At 34.8% G+C, this 16,350-nt stretch overlaps 1 protein-coding gene across 1 annotated transcript in view; it reads right to left on the bottom strand.

Annotated features, from left to right (window-relative positions):
• Positions 1 to 7,348: 7,348 nt before the first annotated feature.
• LOC123554041 (extracellular matrix-binding protein ebh-like) overlaps positions 7,349 to 16,350 on the bottom strand; it is a 50,914-nt gene continuing 41,912 nt past the window's right edge. The window contains exons 8-13 of the mRNA XM_053548553.1: positions 16,092 to 16,250; positions 15,388 to 15,561; positions 13,188 to 13,350; positions 12,539 to 12,690; positions 10,544 to 10,702; positions 7,349 to 9,644 (exon numbers count right to left, since the gene is read on the bottom strand). Coding sequence (XP_053404528.1) covers positions 9,445 to 9,644; positions 10,544 to 10,702; positions 12,539 to 12,690; positions 13,188 to 13,350; positions 15,388 to 15,561; positions 16,092 to 16,250 — 1,007 coding nt within the window. The 3' untranslated portion in view covers positions 7,349 to 9,444. The remainder of the gene's footprint in view (positions 9,645 to 10,543; positions 10,703 to 12,538; positions 12,691 to 13,187; positions 13,351 to 15,387; positions 15,562 to 16,091; positions 16,251 to 16,350) is intronic.

Below are 16,350 nucleotides of genomic sequence, written 5' to 3'. Positions count from 1 at the left end.
CAGTAAAAGATTAAGTCCTGCGGTGATTTATTTTGTTATCAAAAGGATAAATATGAAAGACCTAAGACTTGAAACCGGAACAGTGTAACATGTTAATATACATGTTTCGGCGGCCTGGGTCCATTACTTGTAAATGAAGCCAGCAGCTCTAAAGATTATTCTTTGATATACGGAATTAAAAGAAGAGAGCAATAAAAGAATCTTTCTTGAAATTCACCACTATGTTGAAAAATCTAATCCGATTAGCCATCCATCCCAGTGTCGCTCCTCGTCCGCTTTCTTGTACATGTCAACATATATTTCATTTCTTTTTGTATTACTTTAAACATATTTTATTTCTTTCAATCAAATAACATAGTAATTGTGCAAACTACATTAAATTAATGAAATGTCGGATCAGAAAACAAGCAAATAAATGCTTATATTGATTCCTTTCCATGATGGAGTTGAACTAATTATCATTGCATTTTTTTCGACCGGAAAGTATAAGTACATGTAAATGTAAATTAGTGAGTGTAGTAATTAATTGAAACTTTGCAAATTGAGATAATTACAGTGTTGTAACGAGTTAACTGTAAATCGTTTACGGTAGATCACCCTGTATGAGAGTGGCAGAGTCGAACTCTGCCTCAAGGGATTCAAGTTTATGACGTTTTACAAGCTATTTCCACTGGAGCCTTACAACGGATTATACTGTCTACAACACAGCAGAGAAGAAACTATTATCTATTCCATTCGGAAACCAGTGGAATTTTTCATCCACCAATCAAAACATACAGTTACGGGGAAAATGCTATCTGCCATTAAGTCATTGTATGCATCTGTTTCAGCTTCTGTACGAGTCAATGCCTTTTCTACAGATTGGTTTGAGGTACATTGTGGTTTACGTCAAGGCTGTATTCTTTCGCCAATATTATTTAACCTGTTTATCAATGATTTGGCTGTCTACCTTAAATCATTCAATGTTGGTATAGATATCGGTAACGAAAATGTTTGTATTTTGTTATTTGCCGATGACATTGTTTTATTGGCAGAAAATGCCAGAGATCTCCAAATACTTCTAGATGCCTTAAATACTTGGTGTATCTCAAATGATATGAATATTAATTTTACCAAAAGTAATGTTGTTCATTTTAGACCAGCTCATAAGCATAGAACAGATTTTGTTTTTAGATGTGGTAATGATACAATTGCATTAACTGACAATTATACTTACCTTGGCATTGTATTAAATGAATATTTAGATATCAATGTTACTGTTAGAGCAGTTGCTCAAAGTGCAAGTCGCGCACTGGGCCTTGTCATTGCTAAATGTAAGCTTATTGGCGGAGTACCATATGATGTATTCACTAAGTTGTATGATGCTATTGTTTGGCCCGTCATCAACTATGGGGCGGCCATATGGGGGCACAGGTCATTTTCATGCGTAGATGCGGTTCATAATCGTGCTATGCGCTTTTTCCTAGGAGTTGGAAGATATACCCCTAATTTGGCTCTTGCCGGGGAGATGGCCTGGACTCCTACTATGGTACGTGAATGGAAAACTGTTTCTAGCTTTGTGTCTCGTATCTGTAACACTGCAATGACCAGGCTCAATAAACGAATAGCAGTCTGGGCTAGCTCTAAGTTGGGTACTTCTTGTAGAAATTGGTTTTTCCATGTCAAGAAAAAGTTTGAGGAATGTCAAATTGATTACAATATTTCTGAATATGTACCTAAGAAATATGTCATTGACAAGATCACTAAAAATGTTGAAGAAAATTACCTAAGAGCTTGGTTTACTGGTATAAATAGAATAGAAAGTGCTAGTGGTAGAGGCCGAAATAAGCTCAGAACTTATTGTACACTGAAACCTGAATACAAAGTTGAAGAATATTGTCAACTTATTATGCCTATTTCACATAGATCTGCATTGTGTAAATTCAGGTGTGGGGTAGCTCCCATCCGTCTTGAGACGGGCAGATATGAAGGGTTACAAGTTGAAAATAGAACCTGTCCTTTTCTTTGTAATACGGTTGAGGATGAAATACATGTCTTACTGAATTGTAACTTATATGAAGATTTAAGGAAACCCTTAATTTTGAAGGCAATTTCCAGTAACTCAAATTTTGAATCTTTGTCTGATCTTGAAAAGCTTAAATTTGTGTTAACAAACCCAGCATTATTGAGATTAAGTGCAAAAACCTGCTGTGCAATACTTGATAGAAGATGTCAATTTCTTAATAAATGACATGTATATAGTAAAATTACTAAGTAATTTTTAAATGTCAAACTATTTTAGGCCAGTGTAAATTTATCCATTGTTTAAAAGTATTGATGATATTTATCTATCACTCAAAATGCTCTCGTTAATCTAACATATGTTTGGTCTGACCAAACATGTTCCATTATTTTATACCATTTTGTAATGTTGAGCTTATTGCCATAGTATTAATAATTCAGTGTTTTAAGTAAATAGATTTTAAGGCAGCTTTTAAACTAAGATTAACAAGGGTATTTTGAATTTGATCTGTTTGATATGTATATATCAAGTAGTTTCATATTGCAGCTGAAACTCTATAACTCGAAGTCGGTTGGACCAATGTAAACACTTTGACTTTAAATAGTCGTGGTTCTATTTAAACATTTTCAATTTAAACAAAGTCAGATTGGAATAAATTTAGATGGAGACTGAAAGATATGTTCGACTTAAGCGGGAGTTCAACTTAAGCGAGTTCGGGTTATCGAGTTTGGACTGTATTTGTGTGCTATTCATTGTACTATGTAAAATGTTTTAATAATTGTCTGTTACAAATCTTTAATAGATTGGCTATGCATGTATGTTCCATGTATAATGATTGTTTTATGTATGTAAACATGTATAGAACGGACAATAAACTTTGAAAACCTACAGTTTTAATCAGCTGTTAAATGACCTTCGCCCCAGATATAAACAAAAGTAAAGATGAAATCATTAATAAAATAATAATAATAACGACTTTATTTTACGTGGATAATATATTTGGTGTTGAACCAATTTTCAGTATGGTCCACAATACCGCGCAGGCCGGAAAAAAGAAATAAACTGTGATCTGGTATGGGTCATGATGTCACGCAAGGGGTAAAGGGAGTGCAGAAAAATGGGAGCTCAGATAGGTATCGTTGTCGTGCGAGGTGAAACGGTGTTTCGACTGCACACATTCGCAGAGAGGAGATTCAACAATATTTCTACTATGAAGAACTGCATCCGAGTCGTAAGCGAGTATTTCGTACCCCGACGTTAAAGAGTGGTTTGGAGTTATTCTTACAAATTATTACTTCAAAAAGTTCGGACCGCCTAAGTAGCCTAGTGGTAGAGTGCCAGCTTGGAATGCAGTAGGTCGTGGGTTCGCTGCCTGGCCGCTTCATATCAAGACATAAACATGGTACTATAGTAGCTACCTCGCTTGGCGCTCAGCATTAAGAGGATAGTACTAGAACTGGTCAGCCTGATGTCGGTATATTGTGACTAGGTTCAGTATAATGTCACGTGTCTACGGCGTAATATTCCAGTGAGGCATCAATATGAAGTTAAGCATTTCGCTCACTGCTACAAGTAGACACAGACGCTCTTATATAACTGAAAAATTAATTGTTTAAAGAGACCCTAAACCCGAACATGCACATAAAATTTATAAAGTTCTAAATGACCAAAAATATTTCCGTCGCAGCCTTACTTTGTGAAATCAGTCAGATATCTAATATTATTTTTTATAATGCACAGTGGTATAACTTTGATATTAAGCTCTAGTACAATTGAAAATATCGCCGTTAACCATGCGCTCGATATTGTACTCAAGCATGTCCAAATATGCGTATATTTACCTCTACCTTTTATATATTTACGTGTGTACTCATACATATATTTTGAAAAATGTGCGTCCGCAAGGTAGTATTTAAACTATGATGGTACCCGCAAGCGCATGTTTGTATACACAGAACAAACACTATTGAATGAAAGTCCATTACAAGATCAAACTCAACGTTAGATACACAGCTGTTGAAGAGAGATAAGTTTTTTATGTAAATTTAAAATTTTGTAAATTTATGTAAAGCGAAGCTTAAATAGGGCACAGATATAAGTTAGGCGCAGTCTAATTACGGGCAAGTTTGTAACGGGAATAGTGGCTGGTAGGGTTCGCACAAGTTTTGGAAGTCACAAAGTAGTGCAGTGCCAAGAACGTGTTGGAAAAAGGGTATTAATGATAGTCTTATTCATACCAAAATGTCGTTTTCGTATAGATAGTATTATTTTGACATGTCTTGGCTTTAACATATCTACTAAAAGAAAAGAAAACAACAGTGATGTTGTTAATAATGATAGAATACTAATAAAGATTATTGAAAATGGTATGACGAAGAAGTGATGACTATTACGATGTTTTGCTTTTACCGCGTAAACATCTAGGTAACTTTTCCTTATGAAATCTTTGATATTTGAGATCAGTCAAATTTCTCATCAAAGACAACAATATCAGGAAAAAAGACATAAAAAAGTTCCTGATTCTTGTATATACTTATACGATTGCAAGAGAATTCGCACCATGGGAATTACAATTTATTAATTTAGCTCAAATAGTTCAATGTAGGATCCCCGTTCGGGAGGACTTGAGTTCGAATCCGAGAGCAGGAATACTTCTTTTTTATCAGGAATCGATCCAACCGATTATCTTCGTGATCCCTCGACGGTAACATGCGATATACCGAATGAGATATATACTATCGAATTAAAAAATGTGTACTTCCGGCATGTGCACAGAGCGCCTGACTTAGGATTTTTTGGAAGAATACGCTTTTTCCTTGTGCCCAATAAGCGTCCACATAACTTATCCGAATCGCAACGTCTTGCACATCAGTACAAATATGGGCAGTGTTGTTTTTATTCCAAAATCTACCTTTAAATTGATAGGGAATAGATCCTGCGCGAAGCGACGAAAATCGGGATCGATTCCTCTACGGTAACATGCGATATACCGAATGAGATATTTACTATCGACTTGAAAAATGTGTCCTTCGGTCCGTGCCGTCATTAGACAGTTGTTTTCAAATGTTTAGTTTAATCAGTTTAATCATATTTTATTGTATATATATACATATTCTATACACACACATACAACAAGCATACATAAATACATCAATGTAAATATACAAAAGGGTTTGGCCAGAAGTTATAACAACATTATAGGGGGCCCTCAAATGTTTTCAAATGTTATGGGATGAGTTGAAGAAAGTCGGATCGATTCCCGATTGAGGCAGTGCCTTATTTCATATTATCTTTCATTGTTCCTATACCTTGTGCAAATGTTTTAGCATTCTTTGATATTTTCTTTTTAAATCAACAGGGCTTATATATTTATAACAACATGAGAACATTTAAACAGATGTATAAAATCTTTAACACACAAATTGAAATACTAAAATGTGATTTTAAGGGTAGGTTTTATTAAAACGGTTTCACTTTCGTTAAACTTTTAATTCTGCTCAAATGTAGTCTGCCAAGATCAGTTGTGCATACGAGGGCTGTTCAAAAATAACGTAGTCTTTGACTCTAGCTTTTAGATACTTTCATGACGCAAAACTAGGAATACATCATCACAATTCGCAATCTTTCTACTAAATTCTCTGCACATTTGAAATGATTATGATCATACAGTTAGAGGTTATGATTTTTCTAAAACAGACACTTACACGAAATCGGCACACGGTAATAACATTATATCGACGTTAACGACTTTTCGGCTTCAACGAGATGCTTTCATTAAGTTTGCATTAATTTCTGTTTTAGGTCAGAATACTGAAAAATGTATGAACAATTATGCCAAACATCTTAGACAGAGTGTGCACGATGAGTAGTCTTAATCCAAGACGTCATACATTTACGTTAACGTCGAATCTTAGACTTTTCGGTTTTTCCCCTCAACCTTCGTTGATTTTAGCGAGTCTGGTCCATTTGCGAATCGTTTGTATATCTTGAAGATCAAGCCACAGGCGACCGAACATTTCTGTGGCCTTTGTTTCATTAATCTACAACTTCCAAATTGCGTTTGACAAAACATCTACATAAAAACTGTCCTATTATCTCTGTGAGTCGATGACGACATTACCTGCGTTATAATCAGCAATACTCACTTAGTTTAAACGTGGTTTTTCTTCCGCCTCCCACGTCCGAATGGCGCCATACTTTCGGTACATGTCGCCTTGACGTGTTGCTGTACTTTGACTTATTTTATGGTAAGCAAGCAAGTGGACTATCAGTGCAATCATTCGCGGTCGAATTCAAATCATGACAAATAAAAGAAGCGACTTCTCCGGTTATGCGTAACTATTGTAAATTAAAACGTTGTACGCTCTTCGACTATCAGCAAAACTGTTACAAAAAATATATGACCAAATTAAATGAAGGTTGCGACTTACAATGATATATTTCACATTTCACTATACACAAGAGACGCGGTTTGACAGCAACAGTCTACATTATTTCTGAACAGCCCTCATAGACCAAAATTTGTCTACAGACTATAGTGTAAAGAGGCCATGTCTAATGGTATTGTTTTCAAAGGGATCATCAAGCTTTCATCCTCCGCAGCTGTCGTTACTTAATATATGTTCATATTTCTAACCCTCAGATATTGTTTACTGTTTTTCAAAAAGAAACTAGCTATAATATTCATTTAATGAGCAAATAAGGCATGGAAATGACGACTGGAAAGCTACGGAAACCGAAAAACAAAGACTTTGAGTTAGGAAAATAAATTCTCATATGCCTAAATACCGCGCATTATTGTTTGTCAGCTTGCAAAGCGAATTGACCTATGACCGTGTGTTATTAGCCAACTACATGTAGTTTTTACTTATTCATTTTATATCGACTGTGAAACAACTTCTTAACCTGACAACTTATGCTTGTTGGTATCCGCCGACGCGAAGGTGGGAAACAGGAGATGACATTTTCCCGTTTAAAGCTGAGATTCTGCACAAGTACTGACTTCTAAAAACTTCTCTGCATGACTCATAGAGCTAATGACTTCAGAAACACAGTCTCCTGGTCAGTGGAAGACCATGTCACGTAATGGGACCCCTCGAGACATTTTTGTACTCTAACTACTGAGCAAACCGTATGGAAACGGTTGCTAATGTTATACTATTATTTGAATTTCAAAAAGTTATCTGAGCATACCATTATCAGGTTTGCATTGCAGAAAACAAAGTTTCTAAAATGTTGAACTGACTGAGGAGTTTATGTGAAAGCACTGTAGGTCCTTGACAATTTATTCACACTAATTCATAGGACTGATCTGAATTGAGTGCTATAAAAATAAACCAAAAATAATACCTTAAATCAATGTATTTAAATTATGGCACAAAATATGACTTCAAAATAAAACAAAACATGATTGTGAAAAAAGTGAAAATCAAAATAACGCTGACTAAACTAATGTTATATATACATAAAACATATTAGCAACCAGTCTAAAATGTACAGAAATATGTCACAAGAAAACATTTACGTTAACTTTTGGTATAATATATAGTTATCAATATCTCAGTTGTTATTTCATGTAGGTAAAGTTAAAAAAGTTTTTGTAGTTTTGACTACTTATAATACATATATATATGTAGGTAAAGTATCATCATTCGGCATTGCATTTCTGTAAGTTCACGTGAACAGGTATGGCATTCAGCTGGTATCAACATTCGACATGACATACTGGTATTCGGGCTTTAGTGGGTTAAGCCTGTAGATAGTCTCATCACTGACCTCATGTCACACAGACACGTTGACTTTAATGGATATGACATCCACTTTTGATGTCTCATTATTCGGCATGTCATTAAAACACATTCACAAGACCATAACTTATTGACAGTATGTTCGCAAAGTTTAGCAAGTGATGGAATTAAGTTTTTCTGACCACGTCTTGCTTTTGTAGTTTTACTTTTACTTGACATTAAAATATAAACATTTGACTGCACGGGTACATATCAGAGTGAAAGTAAGTTTTAAAACGTACATGTACTTATCAATAAACAGAAAGTTACTGGCTGTCAATTAAGCATTGTATATAAATGTACTTTAACAGCATACGGAATGCTAAAGACAGTAATGTAGTGATCAATTTATGTACAAAGACAAAATAAATAAACATATATACACATTCTCGATATACAGATTCTCGTATTCTGCATCGAACAGTGAAGTCGGAATTCCAGCCACACTATACAAGACACAGGTATTTGCATCTGGATGAAGCACGTAGCTTGATGAAACCGCAGACTTGTATGCAGGTATGGAAGTCTGCACAGCTGTATATGAACTTTGTTACATCGTTATCTACAGTGTCGATTTTCAGGATAGCACAAGTCAATGCTTGCACGAATTTTCATGGGTAAATGTCAATGACAGTTGTACACTAAGGCATATATTGCCAAAACGACCTTTCTGGTCCACACAGTCACGTGCGTAAAGGTTTGAAGTACCTTTCACAATGTAAGTGTGAAGTATTCACAATACTAAATGCAAGAAACACATAGTGAGTATGTCATGCATTGATCACATTCTAGTATAAACTTTCCCAAGCGTCATTGTATGGCAACGTATAGTTTGTCGCAATGAGATAATATAACACGAGCTGACAGGGTGTGTAATCGACCATAATTCAGCGTTTATACGAAATAGTCATGACGTTGTATGAGAACATGCAAAAGTAACAAATTCTAATAACTAGAATACACTTTGTGATCGGTGTACATTACTCACAAGAACGATGTACATTATTCACAAGTATACATTTTGTGACTGATATATATTACTCACAAGAACAGTTTTTGTATTCGATGTACATTACTCACAAGAATATATGAGCCGTGCCATGAGAAAACCAACATAGTGGGTATGCGACCAGCATGGATCCAGACCAGCCTGCGCATCCGCGCAGTCTGGTCAGGCTCCATGCTGTTCGCTTTTAAAGCCTATTGGAATTGGAGAAACTGTTAGCGAACAGCATGGATCCTGACCAGACTGCGCGGATGCGCAGGCTGGTCTGGATCCATGCTGGTCGCATACCCACTATGTTGGTTTTCCCATGGCACGGCTCAATTATTTTGTGATCGATGTATATTATTCACTTGAATACACTATGTGGTTGATGTACATTGCTTTTTATCTCATAAAAGAATCTTAGAAAAGTTTGCAAACTCTATATAGAGTTTGTACATTACTTTTTTCCATTGAACTGTTGAAAGAATAGAAATCATGACAGCAGCTGATGCTCACTGTGTGAAAGATTTTTCGATATTATACTGAAACGATCAAAAATTCTCCATAGATATAGCCTAGATTAAAAATGTACATCACTTAAATAAATAGATTTTAAAATTAATTTCTTTGGGATTTCTTCTCGATCAACTAATTTTGTCCGATACTATTCAGCCAGCTTTACGTCCACAGAGGGACTGCGCATACGACATCACGCAGTTTCCGGGAATATTTGGCGCGAAGTAGCCTTTGGTACACTTCTTCGTTGTCTTTGTCGGTCCCATACAAATATAGTATTTCTTGCAGTCCGTTTCGTGGGCGACATAAGAGAACAAGGGCTGACCGATACAGGGATCCCCTCCACCTGCATCTGTTAAAAACAATTATAGAACATGATTTTTTTTTCTAGATATAAAATGTCAGCCGAAGTTATCTTAATGATATTTAAACACATGTTGATAAAACAGGCTTCTTTGGCAATGATCCTGCAATATCAGGTAACTGTAGCTTGCTTACCCTGGCATATCTTTTAAACAAAGTTAAACATAACAAAATGATAGCAGTAGCAGGGTATCATTATCAAAAAAAGATAGATTACAAAGATATTATAGATTACAAAGATGTGCAAGCAAGGTTAAAGGTCCATTACTAAGGGAAAGTGAGTTGGCAATTTTTTTCATAGCCAGTGCACAGACTTCTGCAAGACACTAAATAATGAAGATTGGCAGGTCAAAATTTACAGAAGGTCTTTGGAACTCAAAGAAATGTATGTGTATTATGTTGAAATTTCAATGAATCGACAGAATGACCCCCCAGGTCTTTTTAACTTTCTTCATACTTCATAGAAAAATAATTGTACATATACTGCGATTTATTTCGAATTTCTACATACCAACTTTCATTTTCCAATAAAATGAAATAGTTTCTGTGCTTTTTAAAAGAAATTAAAATGTTCACTTTCCTTAGTATTGGACCTTTAACAATAAGATAAAACTTAAATCATTTAGAGGACAATAACTGCGACCTTTCGTTGCTCCAGTGCATATACAAGCTGGTCTATATAATAATATTATGATTAGTTTTGTAACTGACATAAGTGTGTTAGTGTTACAACAGAATATATTGTTGTCATCTCCTTCAGTTTGAAAATATGTCTTTTGTCAGTTTTTGACAGGTTGTGGATTATTTTCGATAACTCTTCTATGTATTCACTAATATTGACATTTGAGTAATCTCCCTTAAATAAGTTAGATATTAATGAAAACTTACGACCAGCTTTGCATCGTACACAATTTTCTGCTTTTTGATCATAGCACGTGTTTCCAGGACATTGCATGATATTTAGCTCCTTGCCGCAGACGATGTATTTGTGTGGTGTGTAGGGATGGCTTATTGTTCCAAGGTAACGTACTTTATTACATATGTCGTCTGAAAATATACCAGGTGATATAAATTATCGTTCGGAAAATTGAAAAACTTTTCATTTCGTTTATTTAAAATGACTGTCATTCTGATTACGTGACAACTCCGCCAAGTCGTGGACCGGGAGGGTCGTGACCCAACGCGTCATTCTACAGGTTGATATAGGCGGCTATGTGGTACCCCAGTTTTTGCTGACCACTGTGGGCGCAGTATAATTTACATGCATGTATATACGATAGATATTTGCTATCATTTATTATCATTTTGTACCAGAACCATGTAAGGACATATACATCCCTTTGTACATTACCTGCGCAAAGAATGCAATGTAAAAAAAAATGTATCGTTTAAGGACATTTAAGGAGTTGTTACTGTGCAACCTTTTGCACAGTTCGAGGGCTCAGAGCTAAACTAGTCTAAGTGTATATAGAAATAGAAGCAGATAGACTAGTTTCACTCTGAGCTCTAGAGTTGCAGTTGGTAACAAGGTACAGTTACCTGCGCTTCGTTACCCAACTAAAGGAAGTGTATCCGAGAGAAAGGAGGTCCCTCATTTCATGATGGATTTGATTGTAAAAAGATATTCTGAGCTTCTGAAAGTAGCCAAATTTTATAGATCTGATGTAAATGAAGAGAAAGGGGTAAAAAAATTCTGGAAAATCATGGTTTCTTGTGCAAATGACTGTCTGCGGATTTGTACAAAAAGTAGGCTGGACTGCTTCACTTTGTAAAAATGCAATATACTATTCATTCTGACAGATCTAAGGAGAAAAGTAGCAGGTCAACAGGTCACTTCAAAGTGATTTTTGTGTTTCTCTTGGATAGATTTCTAAAGAGAAGGTATTTGCATTTGTCTTCAGAACATTGTGTCAAAGCCTTGCATTGATATATTTGTATGTAACCCTATGGGAAATTAATTGTACTTTGGGGTCAGTTCTGTTATTTACCAATTCTCTTTTACGGTGCGAAGTATGAAGTTAAATATATAGTTGCGGGCGGTGTCTGACTATACAAGGAAATCGAATGAAAAATGTTTCAGCACATAAAAGAAATGAATATGATTGATATATATGTAAGAAATTATATTTAACAATAAAAGCTGAAAGAAAACGTATTTTTTTAAATATCTTATGTGGACATGAGTTATTTTTGTGAAAATCAGTCCAAGTAACTAGGTAAAAAAAGCACGGATATCCGTGATTTTTATGTTTTCCTTCTGTTGTGTATAAGCCACTTATGCAGTAAAAAGAGAAAGAAAAATTGTCTGCTGAAGAAAATGTTATGATTAAAAATGTGCACTTTTTGTTACATTTTAGTGTATTATTCGAGCAATGTCCTCGAAAATAAAAATTAAAACAATATTCTGTCACAGTGTTAATTTTGGCATTTTCGTAATGTTTGTATAAATTATGTAATATCATAGGTACAGAAGTAAAATGTTTTTTAAAATATGTAAATAAATTTAATTTTTTACGAAATATATTTCTTCTTCGTTTTCATATTTGAAAACCTATTTTAAGTTGGTCATACATTTATCCTATCTGTACCTTAAAAACGGGCATGGTGACAAACCCTAATGATCGCTGAATTTGATAGAGTAAGTTTTGAAGTTTTGAATTTATGTAACAATTCAAAAACATCTGTCCGTAACGAAAATTCTAGGAAATGTCCTTAAGAAAATTATGCAGCCTGTAGGAACAAAAGACAAACCTTGCAACTATGGTACCAAACAATGAGTTAAGCTGAAACTCGATACGAATGTGTCATAACCTACAGCATGTAGCAGATTGATTTGTTAAATGTCAGAAGCATTTTTCAAACAAGCAAAAGTGTGAAACTTACATGGTAGAAGTCGAATGATCCCCTCAGCGTAGAAGTCCGTATTCTCAATATAGCAACGGACTTTAGTGTTATTCCATTGTAAATCAAACTGGTATTCTACGGTGTTAGTTTCTACGCGCACACAGCTAGCGTCTGATACCTTGGCCTTAGAACTGAAATTATATAGAGTGTGTTTGCCCGTCTCATTCCATTCAAAAAGCTTTTGACGCAACTGACGGGGAACTATTCAATGGTTTATAATTTACACGATGCTGTCTGTATTTCAAGAAAAAATCAAGTAAACTCCTCGTAAAGCAAAAAAGGTGCACCAATCAACAGGTCAAAATGCATTGCTAGTTGCCGTTTCATTCTGTAAATGTTTTGAAAATCAAAAGTTATTCAACATTTTAAAAGTAAAAATATGGTAGCAGGATATTTTAAACATATCTTTTTTTTTAATTTCACGAAAAATATAAATGTATCTTTATGACTATATGCCTATGTGAATACTTGGCATAGTATTTAGAAAAAATCAAAATTTTTCTTTATGCTAACATAGCCATACTCTATTCATTATTCAACAAACGAAATCAAACTTTAAAAGTAAGAAAAAAAACTGATTGCAACTTAGAATGTAAGTTTGAATCCCACACATAGGTTTATACAATACCTGTAAAAATCGAATTTGCGAAACTCTACTTCTTTTTCACGTTTAATTTTCCATGTGATTCGACCATTTGGATAACCTGGATGACCGGTGCATGAGAAGTTAGCCACCTTGTCTTCAAATACTTCTGTTGGAAAGTCCGGCTTTAGATCGTCCTCAGGCGGCGCTGAAAAGATATAAGAAAGATTTTGAAAAAAAACTTGTCCACCTGTCCTGATATTGTATAAAGTTTATTTTCGAACAAAAATGTATTTAAAAACGTATAGTAACATATTCAACATAATTATCTCTGTTCTCAGGTCATGAAATAACTAAAATAAAAACATTTTTACATTTACGAGACAAAGTTTAGTTGTGCCCGCTACGGCAGACATTTTCCGCATTCCCTGTAATATGGTAAGCAACACTGTGAAACAACACGGAGGTATATGATGGTACAAAAAATATTCTTTTCACAAAGTTTGAACCTTTCTATACGTAAAGGGTGGAACGAAGGTTTGTTCCTGTTGGCAGTGATACTATTTTACTACTGTATGCTCGCAACGTTGTTGACAATGGTAATTTTCTCTTTATTTCTGTGGATAAGGCACTTACATGCAACACAAATATGTTGTGAAATACCTAAACAAAATAGTTGTTTTGTTGTAGAGTACATTAACAATTATTACACATACAGTTATGAAGGATCTCATAAAAATATGCATGTTATGAAAGAAGCATACTTATTAGTTATTATTCACAATCAATGGCTGACTTGTCCTGAATTTGGTGTACCAGAATTAAGATTGTATTTTCTGCAACGAAAAATCTACTAGAGGAAGTTCTTAACATACCAGTACTTTACATGACTAAAAAACTAAACATGGTTTACTTTCAATGTCTTTTCTGCGCTGGTTTACATTCCTATCAGGAACGAACTTTCTTAACACCTTTTACACCACGGGCTCTAAAAGGATGAAGGGGTTGCAAAGGTGAGCCAAATAGTCAAATTTCCAAATAATGAGATATGGAAAAATAGGAACTGTTTACAGAAATAAAACGGCGAGTTGATCGGAAATACAGTAATTTCCTCACAGATTCACTGGAGTGGTTTTATTGACTGCATATCTCGGCTAAGTAGTTTACATGGATGTTTTTAAAATGTGCACGCGTACTTCAAACACATCCATATAATTTCATACACTAGTGAACATTACAAAACCGCAATTAATATTTTATGTTTACAGTTTAGTTTTCCCCATCAACTGCCGGCGATATAAGATCTTATTGTCTCGATTCGCAGTAGAAACTAACTAAGTAAATCTCACTCACTCATTCATTCATTCATTCATTCATTCATTCGTCGCTTGAACTAATCGTATGTTGCATACTTTTGAAAATATCCATTTCCGAAACAATACATTTGTTTAACAACTTGTCGGACTACGTTCTAACGTTGCGGCACAGCGCACGTTTTCCATGGTTCTTATGGATCTTACATGACGATGTAACGTATGAAAACAGTCATAGCCAGTCGGGCGGTTCAAGGTCTGGAATGCTCCGTGTTTACGTGACGTCATAGAAATATAAGGTTATCGGACATTGTAAACACAAATGTCATATATGCGAATAGTTTCTATTGCTTGCGTATTACTTAAGGAATGATATAAAGCAAAGACATCTTTAATTTATTCAAACGCGACGAGGTCTTTATAATAATTTATGGATTTTATTTTCATACGTTTTACACTGTCGCTCCGGAAAAGGCCAGAGAAATTATTTATTCCGATCATTATCGCAAGTTATTGCTGTTTTTAACACATGTTTAAATTTTGAAGGGAGTAAACGTGTATCTACGAAGGATAGGCGTACCATGTATTAAAATACCCTTTTTATGTAATCGCGCTTTACCATGGCCACATCGTAAACGTATCACGGTCATACAATGTATAACCAAAACAAGTTTTTGAGGAAATGGACGTTTATTGAGATAGTATTCTTTTAATTTAGAATTTACTCGTGTTACGGTACTAACGCCTGTCTCCAATAACAGCATCTCCCTCAGAATTCTGCAGACGTCAAAATATGCGTTATCCCTATATAAACATAGGTCTAGTGATTGTAAAAAAAAGAGAAGAAAATCAATTCTGCTATACTATTAATATACACACGTTATTCTGGCACAGGCTATTTTAAACTAAAGTGAAACAATTAAATGACTTACAGACAACACCGATCGTTGTTTCTAGCGGCCACATACTGTAGGAATTTATAGAACAATAGTACGTTCCTTCATCCTCACACTGCAGAGTTTTAATACCGACCGTCATCTTTCCTCCTGTGGCAGTTTTGGTACGTTTAACCCTTATCCTGCGATCTCTGACGGCCTTTCGTGCACCTAAAAAACAATGGAAGTTTAAGTATTACTATCACAACAGTCCAGTCACTAAAACATCAAAAATTCATTTTCTTGTAGTTAGACATTTTCAGCTGTAAAATGGTCACGTGACCATCTGTTTCCAAATACTCATAATGCAGATACGAGTTCGAAACAGAAGTGAAAGAAGAATGGACCAAAAGTCATTTATTTCATTCAATTACCATAAAAGCAGCAATTATATTGATATCAATTTGTACCCAATATAAAGTCCTCAGTGGAACTTGAGTTGTTTACAAAGTAGTTTCCTTAAATGATTTTATAACGCGTGATATATTACTGCAGTATATATATTGAAATGAAACGTTATACTTGATTTATTGAGGAAATAAGTTAACAATAACCGTGTCTGGCAATCAATGTTGCTGTAAAGATATTAAAACATAAATGTGAAGTATTAATATCATTTGAGTAAAGTTAAATGTAACAAAGTAAACACAATATTTACTTGATTTTTCAGTTAGTTATTACGAGGTAATTTTTTGACTTACCGACTCCAAGCTTCCATGCAGCAATAGCATCTTCCCTACCATCTTTATTTACTCTAGTTATTTTCATCATTTCCCATTGAGTCAAGTCTTCTACAGCACACGTGGCAAAGCCCGGATCCTTCCCTATCACTCCGGTATTTGTACTTTGGAATGTCAACCCTGCAAATAAAGTATACGTGCTATTTATGAAAACTTCAACATTTCTCTGGTATTTGTACCTTGGACAGCTAACAATACAAGCAAGATATACTTATTATTT

Source organism: Mercenaria mercenaria, chromosome 7, assembly GCF_021730395.1.
Source record: "Mercenaria mercenaria strain notata chromosome 7, MADL_Memer_1, whole genome shotgun sequence".
Taxonomy (NCBI): domain Eukaryota; kingdom Metazoa; phylum Mollusca; class Bivalvia; order Venerida; family Veneridae; genus Mercenaria; species Mercenaria mercenaria.
This window is presented reverse-complemented; position numbering and strand designations above follow the sequence as displayed.